General features: G+C 39.8%; 2 protein-coding genes across 8 annotated transcripts; both read left to right on the top strand.

Annotated features, from left to right (window-relative positions):
- Positions 1-199: 199 nt before the first annotated feature.
- LOC114284625 (protein FAR-RED IMPAIRED RESPONSE 1) lies at positions 200-3,713 on the top strand. Of its 5 annotated transcripts, none has more exons than XM_028227569.2 (3): positions 200-423; positions 1,172-3,216; positions 3,299-3,713. In XM_028227569.2, exons 2-3 carry the CDS (start codon positions 1,176-1,178, stop codon positions 3,301-3,303), a joined length of 2,046 nt encoding a protein of 681 aa, XP_028083370.1. In that variant the 5' UTR covers positions 200-423; positions 1,172-1,175; the 3' UTR covers positions 3,304-3,713. The 5 variants fall into 5 exon arrangements, with proteins under 5 accessions (XP_028083370.1, XP_028083369.1, XP_028083368.1 ...); XM_028227568.2 differs by having other exon boundaries at positions 1,172-3,181; XM_082906649.1 differs by having other exon boundaries at positions 281-512.
- Positions 3,714-4,141: 428 nt separating this feature from the next.
- On the top strand, positions 4,142-14,058 carry LOC114284626 (auxin response factor 2). Of its 3 annotated transcripts, none has more exons than XM_082906653.1 (12): positions 4,142-4,271; positions 5,430-5,510; positions 6,219-6,331; positions 6,858-6,953; positions 7,083-7,133; positions 7,693-7,842; positions 7,919-8,003; positions 8,911-9,001; positions 12,295-12,459; positions 12,613-12,741; positions 12,994-13,069; positions 13,160-14,058. In XM_082906653.1, the coding sequence occupies exons 2-12, from the start codon at positions 5,474-5,476 to the stop codon at positions 13,442-13,444; spliced, it is 1,278 nt and encodes a 425-aa protein (XP_082762779.1). In that variant the 5' UTR covers positions 4,142-4,271; positions 5,430-5,473; the 3' UTR covers positions 13,445-14,058. The 3 variants fall into 3 exon arrangements, with proteins under 3 accessions (XP_082762779.1, XP_082762776.1, XP_082762778.1); XM_082906650.1 differs by having other exon boundaries at positions 4,208-4,874; XM_082906652.1 differs by lacking the exon at positions 7,083-7,133 and having other exon boundaries at positions 4,208-4,874.
- Positions 14,059-19,786: the final 5,728 nt, after the last annotated feature.

Genomic DNA, 19,786 nt, shown 5'->3' on the forward strand with positions numbered 1-19,786 from the left:
TAAAAAGAAGATTACTAATAGCTCTAAAGTGGTGTGGGTCTCACATGATGAAATGTTTTGCCCTTATTTTTTTTTTTTTGAATTTCCACCTCATTAGTGGTCCATTAGTATTCCCAAATTAATAGGATGAATCAATGTTGATTCAACAAATAAAAGAATAGATAATTCTAAAACTACCAATCATAAAAAGGATAAACCTATTTAATTCAGTTTGCCCAAACATGGCCTTTGTAATATATCGCAGCCTCTCTAATTTATCGTTTTTCATTCCAATACCACCGAAGCCTACCTAACACAGAGCAATGAAATTGCACCGAATTATACACAGAGCAACGCGTCCGAGTCAACTCTGTTTCTAAGCTCTCTCTGTGATCGCGACCAACACGCCTCGATTCCGTTGTTTCGATTTGACTCTGTAACTAAGTAATCCTTCTCTCCCGATACCAATCACATACAATATGCATATATAGATCTGTATATATTTCAGTATCTGGTGAAAATTTGGGGTTCTGGTATGGAATTAGGGTTTTTTATTTGGTTGTGGAATTAGAACTTCCTGGATTGTATGGTGATCAAATATTTGTTCGAATCATTTCTCTTGTTGTTGTTGTTTAATCGGAAAAGTTTTGTGCTGTTTGTTTCCTGAGAAATATGGCTGCTGGAATGGATAGTTGGGGTTTCAGTTCTGGGGATTGGCATCTAAAATTGTGAAATTTATGAATATATATATATATATATATATATTAATGTGTGAATTATTCCCAAGCAGCTTAAAAAGCTTATAGTTTATTTTTGTAGCTGCTTCTGTTAATTGACTATTGGAATAAACAGTGGTACATTTTGAGATAACTGCTTCTGTTAAAAAGCTTATGGTTTTACTGGTGTCAGTTTCTTGGAGCTTCCTTGCATAGGTTTTCTTTGTCAGTTATTGTCTTCAAAGTCCATGTGCATGGAACACTGTGTATTATGGAATATAAGATATAATGTGGTGTGGGCATGCATTTCTATTTATTTAGGTGCTAAAAAGCTAGATATTATACTGGTTTTATGATTGCTGGTATTTCATTTATCTGACATAATTAGCAGAAAGAAGTATCAAGTAGGACAGTATAATTTTCTAATGATCAAAATGATGTTCTGACTTCTTAAAGTTCTATATTTTGTATTGTAGAGGCATGGAAGAAGTGTCAAGTAGTTCTCAGAGTGTGGAGCTGCTAGAGCATAATGAAGGTAACATTGAGAATGAATCGGAGAAAACAAGCAATGTAGAAGAGAGAGTAGAGGATCCTAAGGTTGGCATGTTGTTTGATTCCATTGATGAGCTTGTGGAATTTTACAAATTGTATGGGAAGGCAAAGGGTTTTGGCGTGTCTATAAGAACCTCTAAAAAAGGAACCGATGGGAAGGTGAGGTATGTGACCGTTGCTTGTTGTCATACTGGAAAGCAAAGGATCAGATCAAGCAACCCCCTTAAGTTGAAACCACAGTCAAAAACAGATTGCAAAGCTAAGCTTAGTGTAGTTCTATGCCCCGATGAAAAGTGGATGCTGAACTCCATGATACTTGATCATAACCATGAATTGAGTCCAGGAAAATCCCGGTTTTACAGATGCCACAGGGTTCCTCAATCATCTAGGAAAAGGAGGCTTGAATTGAGTGATAAAACCAGTATACTGAACAATAGTTTCAATTCATTTGGGGTTGATGCAGGAGAACATCAGAATTCGCCTTTTTTAGAGAATGATTGCATACATCTTGTTGATAGAGTCAAATGTTTACAGCTGCAGGAAGGAGATGCTACTGCAATGAACAATTACTTTTTAAAGATGCAAGTTGATAATTCAAACTTCTTTTACATGATGGATTTAGATGAAGAGGGTCGACTAAGGAATGTGTTGTGGGTAGATGCAAGGAGTAGGGCGGCATTTAAAGAGTTTGGTGATGTAGTTACATTTGATACAACATACTTGGTTAACAAGTATGACATGCCATTGGCTCTTTTTGTGGGGATGAACCATCATGGGCAATTGACTTTGCTAGGTTGTGCACTGATATCAAGCGAAGACACCGAGACATTTACATGGCTATTTCAATCTTGGCTTACTTGCATGTCTGGATGCCCTCCTAGTGCAATAATTACAGATCAAGACCAAGCCATGAAAAAGGCTATAGAGATTGTTTTTCCTAATGCACGACACCGGTGGTGCTTGTGGCATATCATGAAAAAGATGCTAGAAAAATTGAGAGGATGCGGACAATATGAATCAGTCAAGTTTTGTATGCAAAATGTTGTTTATGATTCCTTAACGAAAGAAGAATTTGAAGAAAGTTGGGGTAGGTTCATTGAGAAGTATAAAATTGAAAGAAATGAATGGTTGCTTGGGTTGTATGATGAGAGGCATCGTTGGGTGCCTGCCTTTGTGAAAGATATTTTCTGGGCAGGAATGTCAACCACACAGCGAAGTGAAAGTATGCATGCCTTCTTTGAAGGGTATGTCAATTCAAAGACTTCTTTGAAACAATTTCTAGAACAATATGAGAATGCTCTGACAAAAAAGGTGGGAAATGAAAATAAGGAAGAATTCAATTCTTTTAAGTCATGCCTCCCATGTATAACTCGTTATGAGATGGAGAAGCAATTTCAAAGTGCTTACACGACGGCAAAATTTAAAGAATTTCAGCAACAGTTAATAGGAAAGATTTATTGTAATTTGTCTTCATGTAAGGAAGGTGCTACCATTTCAGAATATGCAGTAGGTGAAGATATATCAACCGGAGAAAGCCACCGGCGTGCAATTTTTTATGTTTTATTTAATGAGGTTACCAGTGAAGTTAATTGTAATTGCCGGTTGTTTGAGTATAGAGGAATATTGTGCAAACATCAAATTGTGGTGTTGATTCAGAGGATGATTTATCAAGTACCAGACAAGTACATCTTAAAAAGATGGAGTAAAACTGTCAAAAGGGGCCACACTAAGATTCGGATCTGTTATGACAATTGGTTTGTCAAACCTGAAGCACGCCGCTTTGATAAAATGTGCAATGCCTTTCATGAAGTTGCTGATTTGGCAACTGATACTGAAGATAGATGTGAGATGGTGATGACGTGGATACACAAATTAAATGGGGAGTTGAAAGAAGCAGAAGATGTTTGTGGAACCAATAAGCCTATTTCTGGCGGGCAAGTTATGAGTTGGCAGAGCTTTGAATTCATGGGTTGTTTGTTAAATACAATTCTAATCTATTATCACAATTTTGATCATGCTTTCAAAATGTATTGATGGTGATCTTTTTGCAGGTTAGAAGCCAAGGTTGAAATCATCATTGGGGGAACAAGTGGAATTAGAGCAAGCACAGTGCTGTAGATGTATGGCATGCTCACATATCTTCATGTATTTAGATGTTTGTTTTGCATTTTAACAACTGGAGAAAACAACAGGAGAGGGTTCCAAGCATCATGGATTTTGCTATATGTATCTAGTTGTGTTTGTTTTCTGCAACACATTGAGTGAGGACGTTATCTTCCAGCATATGTGTTCTTGGGCTACCAACGTGATATTTATATGTAGGTTGCCTAGGTAATTTGTATGTACAAAATTTCATTGAAAACAGTAGTATTGATCTCTCAAAGTTCACTCTGTTTGTCTGAGATGATGCTGATTGGGATGTTGTTTACAACTGAATTTGGGATTTTCTGGGACTTTGAGTTGCCATTTGCCTGTGTTTCATATTCATTTGTATGGAAATGCTCTCTCTCCCTGTCTTTCGTTTTATTTATTGATAGTTGGTTTTCCTTGTATAATCCTATATGAAATTGTTTGCAAGCTTGTTGCACATGTACTTTTATTGTGGATGCTACTGATCCTATGATGGCTTTAATGGTACGGTGGTGATAGTTCTATCTTGATGTAACAATGATGTATGTTATGGTGCAGTGGTAGCATAGATTAATGCTAGCTCTATGATTGCTGAATCAAGTTTACCTTCTTCCACTTATTCTGCAAGATAACAGTGTGTGCTTTAGTATTCTGCTGAGTGGTTGTATATTTGGCATTATATTTTTTCTAATCAATAGGTAGAAAATCCCTTTGAAATTCATTATTTTGCTGAGTGGTGGTTGTTGGCATTAACTTACTGCTCCAATAGGCTTCTATGCTGAAGATTCAGTGCATATCCTGTTTGCTGCTCCCAAGCCGGGTCGAAGAGTCTTTGTTGCCACAAACACAAAACCTGGTTAGTTGCAAGCTTTGGTCAAAGCAGTGCATGGCCAGGTGTGTAATTTTTCCAGTGACCCCGATTCCATAGGAAGTTCATCTAGCCTTATAGTGTCATCTATATGATCTCTAAATTTGGGCTTGTTAAGGTATATGGTTGAGTTGCAGAAATCAATTTTCTAATTATTGGAGTATGTGTTGAATTTTTTTTTTTTTAAGTACTTTATATTTCTTTTTCAAGGAGGAAAACTTAAAATTGTCATTTACAGAAGCACTATGTGACTATGAAAAGGGCACTTTGAATCAAGTACACCACTATACTACCTGGTTTTTAAAATTTTCAATCTTCCTATTTCATTTTAAAAGTTTCCGAGTGTGGTAAGGTTCCAGACACGCCACCAAACCAACCTCCTGTATCAAATTCTAAGTTTCTGATGCTTTGCTCTCAGGCAGTGGATAGAATTCAGAAAGCTGCAATGTCTAATGAACTGATTGCAATTAATCCTTTCAAACAGGATTATTCGCTATGTGCTCCATCCCTTGAGAAAGGAAAAACCATAGTATTCACTACCTTCCTTGTTTGCTCCTGTATGGTAACAAACTGGAATATAGCGAGAAAAGCATATGATTTTAGATGCTTATATGCACAAGAGCCACGAGGTACAAAGTTCTGCATTTTTTTGTTTTTGTTTGCAGGCATGACATTCAAATGGGTAAAAGATCTGCTCATTCGTAATTGGCTTGTGCCGATCAGAAGTAATTTGTAGAACTACTTTGGAAATGTTAACAACATAATGTTTAGTTTTTTCTTGTATTTCTATGAGTGAATGGACTCTCCTAAAATGCTACCATGCCACACTGTGTAGCAGGCATTGGAGCAGATCAGTTCCATTCCAAATGAGATCAGATGTGTTTTGCAGTTAAAGTTGACTTAGAAGATGAATATAACCATTAAATGTTGCAATTTTTCATTGGCCTTTATTATGTGATTAAGAAATAAAGGACTATTGTCTTATGCTGTGTTTGGTTGGGAGATTTGGAAAGGAATTTAGAAAGGAAAAGAGAAAAGGTAGATGAAATGTAAATAAAATATCCCACTAAAGGTCTCTGGTCATGCGAAACACCAGAAGGCTTGTTTGTCTTTTTTATTCCTCTCTCTCTCTCTCTCTCTCTTCTTTTCATTTTTCTTCTTTATTCTTACCTGTTTCATTTTAGAGAGAGAAGATGGATTCAAGAACGAAAGGTTCAGCCACAAGGTCATGGAAGTTGAAACCGAGAATGACAGATGCAACCAAGGTGGCAATAGCGACCTGTGTTTTTGTTTTTTTTCGTTTTCGTTTTTCGTTTTCCTATATTAGTACTATAAAATTAAAAATACATATTATTTTATTTTTTAAATATTTTTTTAAGTCAATGTGAGTTGTTTTATAAAATAAATAAATAAATTTATATAGACATTCTTTAATTTTATTTCTATATAGTTATTGTTGTTAGTATCTGTTTTCTCTATCTGTGCTTAAATCTGGTGGGTTCTCTTGATTTTGCCTTTACTAAATAAATATTCACTATCTAAAAAATAATAATTTAATCTTCAAGTTGAGATTTCTCATTCGGTAATGTTTATGATTCATGGTGCTATTTTAATGCCGTGTTGGAATCATGGATTTGAATTTTGTTTGTTTGTTTGTTTGTTTGTTTTTAGATCTCTATTGGAATTCATAATCCTAACACTGTGTTAATGGTTAAACTTGGAACTATTCAAAACCCTAGCAAATGCTATAAGCCTTTTTTTGTTAGTTTTTATGCTAAATTCTTATCCCATACACCTAGCATTGTACATTGTATCAATTTTAATCATGATCACTCAGACCTGAAATGGGTTCATTGTGCTCTGTCTCTGTTCTCTGTGTTCCTTTATATATATGCATACATATGTATAGTATTTGTAACCACACATACAATCTTTCTATTATTTACCCTCTGGTATAACTCTGTGGTTTTTAGGTCAGAAAGATGATTTGCATGCTCAATTGTGGCATGCCTGTGCGGGACCTCTGGTTAATGTCCCACGCGCTGGGGATAAGGTGTTCTACTTCCCTCAAGGTCACATAGAACAGGTTTTCTTCTTCTCCACACCTAATTCAACCCTTTCATTAATGTAATTTCAGTTCATTTAGCAGAAAACAATGCATAATCTAATCCCGGGTTTAAATGTACTAACTGAATTCTGTTGGTCATACTTGAATACGCAATTAAGACAAAAGTGAAATTTAAAAGGATTCATCAACTGCAGTTAGTTAAAGTCATTAATTTGACGCACTCCTGTGAAATGATATGTAAATAAATATTTTGATGGAACTGCATAATCTTATCCCGGTTTTAAATGTGCTAATTGAATTTTGTCGGTCATACTTAACTCCGCAATTAAGACAAAAGTGAAATTTAAAAGGATTCGTCAATTGCAGTTAGTTAAAGTTAGTAATTTGACGCACTCATGTGAAATGATATGTAAATAAATATTTCTATGGAACTACCTTGTATGTGTCATCAAACATCAAATATGCTTGCTTAATTAAATTTAAATGAAGTAATTATGTTGTTTTGTGATATTAACCATATATTACTATTTGAATTTTGGTGTAGGTTGAGGCATATTCAAACCAAGATGGTAAAGTGGAGATGCCAATCTACGATTTACCTTCTAAGATTCTCTGCAAGGTTGTTTACGTTCAGTTAAAGGTATATTGCCTCTTGATGTCCTATTTTTAGCATTTTGAATGGCATTATGGCATATTATGTAGGGCTTTGTAGATTTTCTGTGCAAGTATTTTCTAGATGGTACTCGGCTTATTTATTCTGGTTTTGCAGGCTGAACCTTACACCGATGAGGTGTTTGCACAGATTACTTTGCTTCCAGAGGTATTGGTTGGCTAATGAGATTTAAATTTAATTAAACATATTACACATGCTTACTTTTCTATATCACTTTGTTCATCGAGCGTTTAGGAAAAATGTGAACATAATTTTTTTATTATTTTTTTTTAATCTTCATAGTCTTTGGAAAAATATCTAAACATAAAAAATTTAACATTCTAATGCTTTTAAAATGAGTCTACGATTTATTTAATTGCTTTCTGATGAGTACTGTAATTGTTGAATGGGGTCATTTCGTAATACTAAATTTTAATTTCTGGGAGTATCAAATTTAACATTCTAATGCTTTTAAAATGAGTTTACGATTTATTTAATTGCTTTCTGATGAGTACTGTAATTGTTGAATGAGGTCATTTCGTAATACTAAATACGTTTTAATTTCTGGGAGTATCGATATGATTGCCACTGGTGACAATTGGGCAATCAAATTCTTCAAGGAACCAAACAGATTGATTGATCTTTTTTTGGTTGTGGTTTTCAAATGCTCAATTCAATACATTTGCTTATTGAATATGGTTAGAACTCTTAATCTTTGATTCCACAGGGTCCAAGTCCAGAGCATAGAACTTCTCAATGTCTGCATCAGAAAATTAATGCATGCCCTTTTAGGAAGAGACTTACGCCATCAGATCAAAGCACACACGGTGGATTCTCGGTCCCTAAGCGATACGCTGATGAATGCTTTCCTCCTTTGGTTGGTATCTTTATAACAATTTGTGCAGATGAATCATGTTCCTTCTTGCTTATGGCTTTACTGTCTGCTGTTGCAGGACATGTCTCAGGAACCACCTACACAGGAACTGGTGGCAAAGGACTTGCATGGTTCAGAATGGCGATTCCGCCATATATATCGCGGTATTCTCAGTTTAATTTGAAAGTGTTTATTTATTTGATGAATGCAGTTTATTTTGCACACTTTGGCCATGTTTGTTTGGGCGGACTGGATTAGCATTCCCATGACTAATAGTCCTAGGACTATAAATTTGTTGGATTATGTATCCTATCTTAACTAATAGTCAAGTTTAAAATAATTAATTCCTACTTCAATTGTTTAACCAAACATCGGATTAATAATTTTATTGGACTATTAGTCCAATCCCAATCTCATGTCTATCCAAACAAACATGACCTTTATGCTCTATTTGGTTCACTAGAATAAGATAAGAACGGAATGGAATCATCATTCCTTTACAATGGTGAATGATGATCCCATTCACAATGTATTTTTATTAGTTTTTCAGTCAACATACATGGGATCGATATTTTGATGAAATAATCATTCCATTCCACTGCATTCTAGTGAACCAAACACTACCTCACAACATTAGAAAGTACAAAAACCATAAACTATCAATAGTTCATTGTGTTGTGTGGGACAAACAGAGTTAGTGTTTGGGCATTCCATGTAAATCAGAAGGTAGTATTTTGACCTAGCTATTGATTTTAGCAGATGGATCTAAATGCTTTAATAGAACACAGTGGATTCAATCAAATCCCATATAAAACCAAATGGACTGATTTGATTTCTATACAATCTGCAAACTGTCCATAATTGTCTTCTTCTTCTTTTTTTGGGTTGTAACACTCCACTAAGGTGCTTAATTTTACAGTTATCTTCTTTCATCTCCTGTAGACTTTTTTTAGCTTGGTAGAGAATTTAATAATTTGTTGGCACTTTTTACTTTTTAGTCTCTAATTGTATTAAATCCACATTTGATTCAGCTTCTTCTATTATTATTTTTTATTTGTACTGTAAATATAGGGCATCCAAAGCGACACTTGCTTAGTAGTGGTTGGAGTACATTTGTTAGTGCAAAGAAGCTTGTTGTTGGTGATGCTTGTATATTCCTGAGGTTCTCTCTCTCTCTCTCTCTCTCTCTCTCTCTCTCTCTCTCTCACACACACACACACGCGCGCGCGCGCTAGATCCTATTTCCCATAGCTTCTTTAAGCTAATGTGGGAATTAGTCTTGCTGGATTTGATAAAATTGAGTCCTATTTGTGCTATCTTCTAATATATAGTTTTGCGACCTATATTCATTTAGATGGGGTTCTGTAAAAAAACTGATGTATTATTGATTGATGTTTATTGTTATGTGTATTACAAATGGTGAGTGACTCATTATATAGGAGAGAGTGAGTGTAGTAGGTGAGGAGTAGGTGAGGAGTAGGTGGTGGTAGGTGATGGTAAATTGGTGGTAGGTGATGGTAAATTTTAACAGCCCCCCGCAAACTCAAGGAGGATAGAAACTAACCAACTTGAGTTTGGAGAGAGTAACAAAACAAGAAAATACATAAAAATAAAAGAGGATAGGAGACACTGTATGGTCGTGTCAGACCGTTGGTGAAGACACTGGATGGTGATGTCATAACGTTGTAGAGGACACTGTATGGGGGTGTCATAACGTGGTAGAGGACACTGTATAGTGGTGTCATAACGTTGTAGAGGACATTGTATGGGGGTGTCATAACGTGGTAGAGGACACTGTATGGTGGTGTCAGACCGATGTAGAAGACAGTTTATGGGGTCATGTCGGACCGTTGTAGCAGACAATGTTGTGACAGTTGTTGTGACAGTTTACGGAGTCTTGCTGGACCCTTGTAGAAACTAACCGGAATCAATGTCGGGACAGTTTACAGAGTCTTGTCGGACCCATAAAGGAGCTAACCGGAATCAATGTCGGGACAGTTTACAGAGTCTTGTCGGACCCATAAAAAATACACTGTATGATGGTGTATATAGGCTGCCCAAATATATATATATATGGATATATATAGTGAGCTCTCAAAAGTCGCGCCCTCAAAAGGCGCGCCCACTTCATCAAAAGGCGTGCCCGACAGAAAGCGTCGAGCCATCAAAAGGTGAGCCGGAGACGCGGCGAGGCACGTGAGCGTCTTGGTTGGCGCGCCCGTTTGTCGTCTAGCGTCAAGTGGCGCGCGATACGCGTGGCTGCCTTGGTTATTTAACCAAGACGAAGGCTGAGGCTGAGGCATACCATTCTGAAACCTCTGAAACCAACCCTTCTCTGAAAAACTCTGCCTCTGCGGAGAGAGAAACTGTGGAACACTTTGTAGCCCAGAAAAATGGCTTCGTCTTCCCGCGGGCTGCTCACCCTCTTTCCCGACCTCAACGAGTCAACAAGAGAGAGAACTGGTGCGGTGGCACTGGAACCTCAACCAAGCGTCCCGGAGTTTGCTCCGTTGAACTTTCCGATGCGGTCGGTGGAGCAAAGAATGGCAGTGCAGTCGGATGTGGAGGCCAATCAGTATACTTTGAAGTCATGTGTGGAAACCATGACGGCGGTCACAAATTTGTCGAACCGGTTGCAGAGTAGGACAAATGAGGTGCAGCAGTTAAACGCCCAACTGGCTCTGCTCCAGCGCATGTATAAGGATGCGCGAGCAGAGATAAGTGTGCTAAAGGCAGAAAACAAGGAGCTGAAGCGGAAGGCCACCGTTATGTTCCGATTTGGAGGGCCGCCATATGCTGTAGTGGAGGAGCAGGGAGGAGTGAATGTGCTTGGTGGATTAGGAAGCACAGAGGCAGCACCGTCAAGGACCGCCCAGGACGGAGGCAAAAAGAAGAGACCGGCGACCGAGTAGAGAAGGAAATCCTGCCTGTGGATGGGGTTGTGTTGTTGTTGTTGTTTTTTTTTTTATTTTTTATTTTGTTTTATTTTATTTTATTTTATTTTTTGTTTTTTGTTTTTTTTTGTTTTTTTTTGGTGTAAAATTGTGATCGGGGTTGATCCCCTGATATGAATAAAATGAGTTTGGTGTGCAGTTCGTCTTCTTCTTCTGCGTTTTTTTTTTTTTTTGTTTTTTTATTTTTTTGTTTTTTTGTTTTTTTATTTTTGTAATAATAATAATAATAATAAGATATTAAGGGAGAAAGCAGAGGCGGTGGAAAAAAAAAGATATAGCTTTATAATAGATATAAAGAGAAGTGTGATAAAGAAAAGGGACCAGAGAGATTTTTGTTTTTTTTGTTATTTTTATTTTTATAATAGATATATATTCTATAATGGGTGCTGGCAACAGCACATTGAGAGGAATAAAGTGTGTTTTCAAAAAAATGAATAAAGTGTGTTATTTTTATTTATTTATTTTTTTTTTTTTTTGTGTTTTGTTTGTCAAAAAAAGAAAAAATAAAAAATTGAGGTTTAAGGAAAAGGTGGGCGGTGGAAAATGTGATGATGGGTTAGAGTGGAGAATAGTTTAGAATGAAAAAGGGTGTATAATAATAATAAGAAAAGTTAAATGGGTGGCCCGAGGAGGGTGGAATGCATTTGCTTAGTTAGTTGTTTATTTTATTTGTTTTGGGTAGAGTGAATCACATATGGGTGAGTGATGATAAAGGAAGTAAAAGAAAAAAATAAACAAATAAGAAAAGAAAAGTAAAAGGGGGTTGGTGTAATTTGTGGCTGATGGGGGCAATGATGGCTAACTCACACCCAGCAGACAGAGGCACATGCATACACAGTACACATGCACCGAGACCACTCTCTCTCTTGTATTTCTGTGATAAAGCAGCAATGAAATTGAACTCTTGAAACCTCTTAAGAGCACATGACTTGAGCAAGAAGCTGGGGTGAACAGCCACAGCCTCATCTGGAGTGGCACAGGTGGCACGATTGATGAAGACAACAACGGCAAAGAGAATGGTTTGTTGCCACCAACAAAGAACTTGCCGGAGCCGGCCATGGCAATCGACGCTTCTGCAACCTTTTCGTGAAGAGAAGGAGGAGAGACGGGTTGAGGGAGAAAGCGGATTCGGGGAAACCAGAAAGGGAGTTGGGTATTTCGCCGGAGAGTGTGTTGCCGGAGACATTGAAGTCCTGGAGATTCGGGAGATCAATCTGGGGAATGTGTCCTGAAAACTGGTGCTCTTCGAGTCGGAGCGGGAGGAGGGGAATCAGACGGTTCACAGTCGCCGGAAACGGGCCGGAAAAGTTGTTGTGAGACAGATCGAGCCGACTAGGTTGAGATCCGGCAGGCGGCCAAGGTGAGGTTGCCGCCCGCCGGTGAAGCGAAAATATTAGGTTCTTTATTTCTTCTTTTTAATTTTTAGTAAAGGGTGTCTTAGCAGTTGATGACTCAGTAGTAATAGTTATGATATGATTTCTTTTCTTCTTCTTTTTTATAGAGGGGAAAATGGAGAACTTTATGTGGGGGTCCGTCGTGCAACAAAATCACAAATCAGTATACCAGCATCTGTCATATCTGGTGTCAGCATGCAACATGGCATACTGGCAAGTGCCTTCCATGCCGTTTCTACTGGAACCATGTTTACTGTGTATTACCGTCCTTGGTAAGCTAGTACTCTGTTATGGATATGAAGTCTATTGCATTTCATTGGGCATATAGACTTTATCAATACTAGTTATGGATATGAAGTCTATTGCATTTCATTGGGCATATAGACTTTATCAATATCTAAAGTTTATGTGTGCATCTTCTGTAGGACAAGTCCTGCTGAATTTATAATCCTTTATGATCGATACATGAAGTCAGCTGAAAATGACTATTCAATTGGAACAAGATTCAGCATGCAGTTTGATGGTGAAGAATGTCCTGAACAAAAGTGCTCCATGTAAGTTTTTGTGGGTATTTGTCTTTCACAATAATATAATCTATCTGCAATTCTCATTTTCCGGAGTTGTGGAATGATATCAATATCATTTCAATATTTTGGAATAATGACTAAATGAACTATCTAGCATGCTTGGACTGATTAGCGTTACAATGGCAATATAACAAAAAGTTATAGCAGATGATATCTGCCCCACTGGAACACATTTCTTGTCTATTCTTCTTTTTATCTGAATTTATGTTTATTAATCAGATTTGCAGGGACCGTAGTTGGCATTAATAATATTGATTGCATCAGGTGGCCTGGTTCAGAGTGGAGATGTCTGAAGGTAAATGCATTCACGATGCTCTTTAACATTCCAGAAACATATTACTGGTAGATACACATGTATGGATTTGTTTATATTCTTCTCTATTAGGTGCAATGGGATGCCCCATCGAAGAAAATTGTTCGTCCTCAAAGGATTTCTCATTGGAACATTGAACCGGAAGAGGTCAAGAAGAAGTGCTCTTCCATTCTTACTGATAGAAAGAGGGAACGCCCTTTGGATACCTTAATATTTATTGTAATTAATAATTACTCAAACAATGCACTCACAAAAAACAAAATTGAAAATTTATCAGAATTTACAAGTTGTGGACTAAATTTTGAATATTATTTAAATATACTAAGTATAACTCTATATATATATATTTTGATCTAGACTTTATATATATATATATATATTTTTTGATCTAGAGTTTAACTTTATCATAAATGCAAATTACTTTCTTGCAAAATAGAATTTTCATTTTATTTTGATAGTTAATTACCGAACACCCGCGCAAGGTTGGTTGGTTCCTTCCTTGACGAGTCTTGGTTACACGAAACGACACCGCTTCTAAAACGTCATCGTTTTCGGGGAATATACATGGTAGGCATGGTATACCTCTCATCCAAAACGATCCGGATTCAACCGAAGAAACCGTTACGCTTCTGCGAATCAAACAACCGAATTGGGGAAAGACAAAGTGGTTCGATTCGAGTTCAAAAAACTGGAAATCAATGGCGTCCTTGTTGTTCATTGCTCCATCTATAACTGTTCCAAACTGTAATCTTTGTTCAAAGATCCATGGTAGTAGCTTCAGAGTAATTGCTAATCCTACCCTTAATTTTCTTTCTGTCTCTTCTCGACCCGAAGATCATCTTCGCTTCGCCTCTATCCATAGATATCAATCGTATTCGAGCAATGAAGAAGAAGAAGACTCGCAGGAAGGCTTGGTTCAAGACCTTAGGGTTCCCGAGCATTGGCTCGACCCTTCCAAAGCCCTAGGCCCCGTTTGTTTGGATATATTGGGATTATAGGGAGGGGATTGAGATTACTAATCCCATGATATTACTAATGGGGCGTGTGTTTTGAGAGATGGAGGGGGACAATTAATCCCTTGGTATTAGTAGTCCCCTTAGAAGGGGGATTGGTAAGGAGGAGGGGGATTGGTAAGGAGGAGGTAGAGATGATATTAGAAAAATAGTAAGGGGATTAGAATTTTTTATATTTTTTATATATTGAGAATTTTTTTTAAATATAATGTTTAATTTTTTATATTTTTTTATTTGTTTTATTATTTTATATAAAAATAATTTAACAATTTCTCACTATTAATCCCTTCTATTTTATCTCTAAAAACAAACGAGCCTAGAGGTAATCCACTTTTGATTTACATAAACTTGGGTTTTGATCAGCTTTATTGTTTGTTTATGGTTAATTAATTTACTTTAATTGGTGTTTGTTAATTATTTCTTGCTTGTCTTCTTCTCTTCTCTGTCTTTAATTGGTTTAGTTGGAGTTACTAATGACAAGAAAAGATTTCTACTATTGTTGGAAAAATTTAACTTACATATTTCATTCACATTTTTTTGCTCTCTTTTTAAATTCTTACCTAAATCTATGAAACCCAATCCGTATGGAAAGAGAATGTGAAAATGTGTATGAAATATAAATTAAAATTTTATTTTTTCATTTTTTCTTTCTATTTTCAAATCGCTATCTAAATCAATGATTCAAATACAATGTTAGAGTTATTACATTTATGTTGTTGGTCGGTTCCTTTTAAGTTAGGAGTTAATTGTGGGGGAATCTGTTATTAGTTTAGTTGATTTTTTTTTTTTTTCTTTCTTGTTTTTGTAAGTTGTTTGATATATGTGGAAGGATGGAAGCAAATCCTCATTATATGGAATCTTGAACAATTAAAAGAAAGATTCTAGTAGGAGGTGCTATTCCACATTAATTTCATTTGGTTGAGTTTCTTAAGAGGTGCAACTCCATATCAGTTTCATTTTACTTTTGTAAGAGGATGATTTGTGAAGGATGATTGGGTTTCTTAATCAAAGCAACCTTCACTACCACCATTCATGAGCAATTTCTGGCTACGGGCCTAAGATCAAACATTGCAACCAAAGGAAAATTCATGTGCATCGAACTAGGAGTTGTACCACATGGCATAAAAATGTCAGACTATTGGAGATGTGACTAAAATGCTTATAGTCTGATCTCTCATTTGGCCTGTGCTCTTATATAACATTCCTTCCATCTTTCCCATCCAGGTCACACCTTTGCATTTAAAATTTTATTAATTTATGCCTTTAACTAACTTGAGCAAGCAATCTTTGAATTTGGAGGTGAACATGTGACTTGGTTTAAAGCGTCGCCATACTTTCTTCTACTCTCTCTCTCTGTCTCCTTGTATGTGAAGAAATTAGTTTCCATAGTGTACGGAGAGCAAATATTCCGGCAAGCCCGTACTCCTTTCTTCCGAGCTCCGTTACTGTCCGATCACCTGCGAGCAAACAACGATGAGCTACCCGGCGGTGTGTGGTCGGAAAAACTCCTCCGACGATCAAGTTAGAACACACACACAGGGGATAGATAGAGAGAAGGGAGAGTGTTTAGTTTTTAGTGTATGACTCACCAAATGTTCCTCTGTCCGCGTATGGGGGGCGCAATCATACTTATATACCTTTTGCGCTCCAAATCTACTCCCAGTGACCTCTCAACACGTGGCACTGCTATCCCATCTGCCAGCATAAACCTTGCTGAGCACCACCTAACCCAACTGCCTGCCCATGCTCCTGGGAGCTCGGCAGCCGGGCAGTATCATCTTGGCCATCGTCTGCCATGCTGCGCTTCATGCCCAAGTACTCCAACAGCTAAGCTCAGATGAGGACCGGACTCGGCGGCATCTTGGCAAAGCCGAGCTCGGGACTACTCACACTTGTCTGCGGTCGACCTACCTGCCAAGTAAACAGGTACCTCGGTCCAACCTTGCCTTTCCTGGCGATGGACTTTTCACCTGACCGGCTTCGCAATCACGAATCCTTGCAGCTCGGTCAATCAACGTGCTGCCTTAACCGAGCAGCTTCCATCAAGGCCGGGCCACACAACTTGGCCCAACACCTGTTCGGCCCAAATCTGTCTTGCACAACACTGTCCGGCCCAAATCTGTCCGGCCCAACTCTGTCCGGCCCAGATCTGTCCGGCATAAATTCCATATCATTAATCTCCCTCTCAATTGCCCCTTAATTCCGTCCGCAAAAGCGTGACTGGGATTACTTATTTCGACCGGGATAACACTTCCTCGGTCCTAAAAATGCGAAATGGCGACCGGGCTAGTTGACATTCCTGTCTGCAAACTTGCTCGGTTATATTCCTCGGTAGACGTCCTCTTCTTCAATAATTGCCGGTTGTCGCCTCGACTCTTCAACCTGTCATTTCAGTTTTGAACATCATAAATAGGGACACGTGGCAGGCTTCCATTGGACCTCGAGCAGCCAACCCAGCCGTCCGCTAGAATTTGAATTCTTGGCGGTTTCTCCGTCTATACATACAAGCCCCCTCTTCCTCATTTCGCTCCTACTGCCTCTCTGCAATCCGACGCTTCTGAGCTCAAGCACCTTTCTCCAAGCCTCGTCTGCCATTCTTCGTGCTCGAAGGATTAGTCCCTGCCCTTCACTGGTAAGTCCTTCAACTCCTCTATTGTTGCTATTTTCTTAAATATTTCACACATTAGGGCACTAAAACATAGTTCTTAGGACGTAGGCCATAGAAAACGTCCCAAACCTCCCACTGTTCATGGTGTTCTTCATTTTCGCTGATGAACTTCGAAGAACTGGGGTGGACCGGGCCAGGTCTTCATTTGATCCAAAAAACCATCTCGACCGAGCAAATAACCTATTAGATATAACCATAGCAAGAACCGGGATAACAGAGGTCTTGGCCGCTCAACCGGGCAAAAATCTGGTCTGTTTGGGCGGCCGAGCTCCTTGTCAGCCTCTACGACTGATGTGGTTTGGAACTCTAGACGACCGAGCTAAAGTCAAGCTCGCTTTGCGCGACCGCGCTCCCTCTTACACTTGCCCTCCTTTTCCTGCAGAGTCCAAGGGGACCACTGTCCAATCCTGAGGCTCCCAAAGACCAAGCAGCCACAAATCACCTGACAGTGCCAAACCAAACCCGAGCTAATTTAGCCGGTCCTAAATGGGGAAATTCCGCTTCCTCGTAGATACTCCGGCTGCCCTAGCTGCGTTCAGGGAGGAGTACGGCATCCCGGCCGATGTCCACCTTGAGCTAGCAGAAATTGAGACAACACCTTGGGGCAGAGAGGAGTGCCCCTTTACCGTGCTATCAATCGTCGAAGGAGGCCTTCGTTTTCCACTCAACCCACTAATCACCGAGTTCCTCCGCCGCACCGGGCTTGCACCCACTCAAGTGTCCACCAACACCTACCGAATAATAAACGGTGTGCACGAGCTTAACAACCGGCTAGGCATTAACTTAGGTTTAGCCGAGATACTGCGGCAGTACACCCTGGGGCACACCGGCGACGGCCTCGCCTATTACCTTAAGATTAGGCTGGGCAAAGAAAAAATCGTGACCGGAACACCAGACAAAGACTTGCACGATGACGATTTTTTCTGGGTAACCGGCAATTATGAAACAGCCGAGGTACCGGGCTGGTTCATAAGCAAGAACTTCGGTTCCACATGTAAGCCGTGCTGTCTTGTTCGGTAAATTCGCTTTTTTATTCTGCACTTAACCATTTTTCCTGTTCCTCCTGCAGCGATTCAAGCTTTGCAAGCAAACTACCAATACCCCAACGCAGAAGCAATCCGGACCGCGCTCCGCTACAGCCACCGAGATTGCAACGAACTGCTCGGCTACGTTCCAACTTATAGATACTCAGCACCCCGCCGGAGTAAAGTTACAGACTTTCTCCGTGCTCCAACTCCTCCCTGAGATCCAACTCTGCCAGACGTCCCATTTATCCGATTAACTGAAGCCGAGGAGATGGTGAAAAGGAGTCGCATCAAGAACTTGCTCACTGCGACCTCGGGCGAAATACCGAGCATCGTTCCCCATTCCCGAGCTGCCGGTCAATTCAGCGGTCCTGTAGTTGCCTTGGCATCGCCGGCTGCCGGGTAATCCAAGCAAGAAGCTCGTCGGGCTAGCAAAAGGCCTCGCGCAGACCCATCGGCCGAGCTGGTTGCCGAGCTCACCACCGAGCAACCCACAGAAATCGCAGACCCAACTCCAGCCTGGCGACCGCAGCTTAAGCACCGGGGAAAAGACATCCCGGCCAACGCTTCGATCAAGGGTGACAAAGAGCACCTTCTTGCCTTTGATCTCTCAAAAGCCCTGCTCCTACCGAGCGATGTGGTCGGCAGCGACCACGTTCCGGACACTCGGCTTGTGAAGTCTTCAGTCAAGTCCATGGCCAGGGTAAGTCTCAATCCTTTGCTAAAATTTTTATTAAGTGTTTGCACGGTTTCTAATTTGATCCAGTTTTCTCCTTGTAGGCCATCCAAAAGCAGCACCTGGTCATGGAGCACATCCACCGACTTCGACAAAAGGCGGCCGACACTGCCAGCCAAGTCCAAGGCCTCCAAACCGAGCTTGGCCGAGCAAAGTCCTCACTTGAAATCGCCAATGCCGATAACAACCGGTTGCTCGGCCAACTCGATGAAGCTGAGAAAAAGAGGGACGAGCTCCAGGTCGAGCTGGACGCGCTCAAGCAGTCCAGGGAGAAGGTTGTGAAGACGCCACTAATGCCGGCTTCAAAGAGGCGGAAGACAACTATAAAAAACAAGTCTTCGCCACCCAGGACATATATTTCAAAGCTGGATGGAAGGCTGCCTGTCAACAGCTCGGTCAAGGTCCTGATACTGACGTGTTTGCCTCTCCACCGGCTGTCTTCTTACTGACCTACCTCATTCCATACGCCAATGACGTCTTCAGCGCGCTACAGGCTGAGGCCGAGGAAGGACTGGAGGCAGACGCTGAGGGAGAAGACCAAACCGAGCAGGGGCAGACCGGCCAGACTGGGACCGGTGTCCAGGACCAGATAGCAACTGTCAACCTGGAAGCTGAGGAGGAATTCCCAGACCTCTCCCCTTTAGTTTAGTTTTCTTTTTTGCCTGCAAATGTAACCGGGCTAAGTTCCCGCCTTTTGTATTAACTTTTTATCAATGAAAAGCTTTAATTTCATCAAGTGTTTGCACGGTTTTCTCCATCTCTATCTTCAGCAAAATATCTCGGTTTGAATGACTACGTTGCACAAATCACCAACTATCTTCAAAGGAGTTAGCACCTCGGTGAACAAACTCATCTCGGTTGGAATCTCTGAGTTGGACAAACCACCAACTCCTTCAACCGGAGTAACTCATCTCGGTTGGAATCTCTGAGTTGGACAAACCATCAACTCCTTCAACCGGAGTAACCCATCTCGGTTGGAACCTATGAGTTGGACAAACCACCAACTTCTTCAATCGGAGTAACCCATCTCGGTCGGAACCTTTGAGTTGGACAAACCACCAACTCCTTCAACCGGAGTAACTCATCTCGGTCGGAATCTCTGAGTTGGACAAACCACCAACTCCTTCAACCGGCGTAACCCATCTCGGTTGGAACCTCTGAGTTGGACAAACCACCAACTCCTTCAGCCGGAGTAACCCATCTCAGTTGGAACCTCTGAGTTAGACAAACCACCAACTCCTTCAACCGGAGTAACTC

Source organism: Camellia sinensis, chromosome 14 (genome assembly GCF_055761805.1).
Source record: "Camellia sinensis isolate YWXY chromosome 14, ASM5576180v1, whole genome shotgun sequence".
NCBI lineage: Eukaryota > Viridiplantae > Streptophyta > Magnoliopsida > Ericales > Theaceae > Camellia > Camellia sinensis.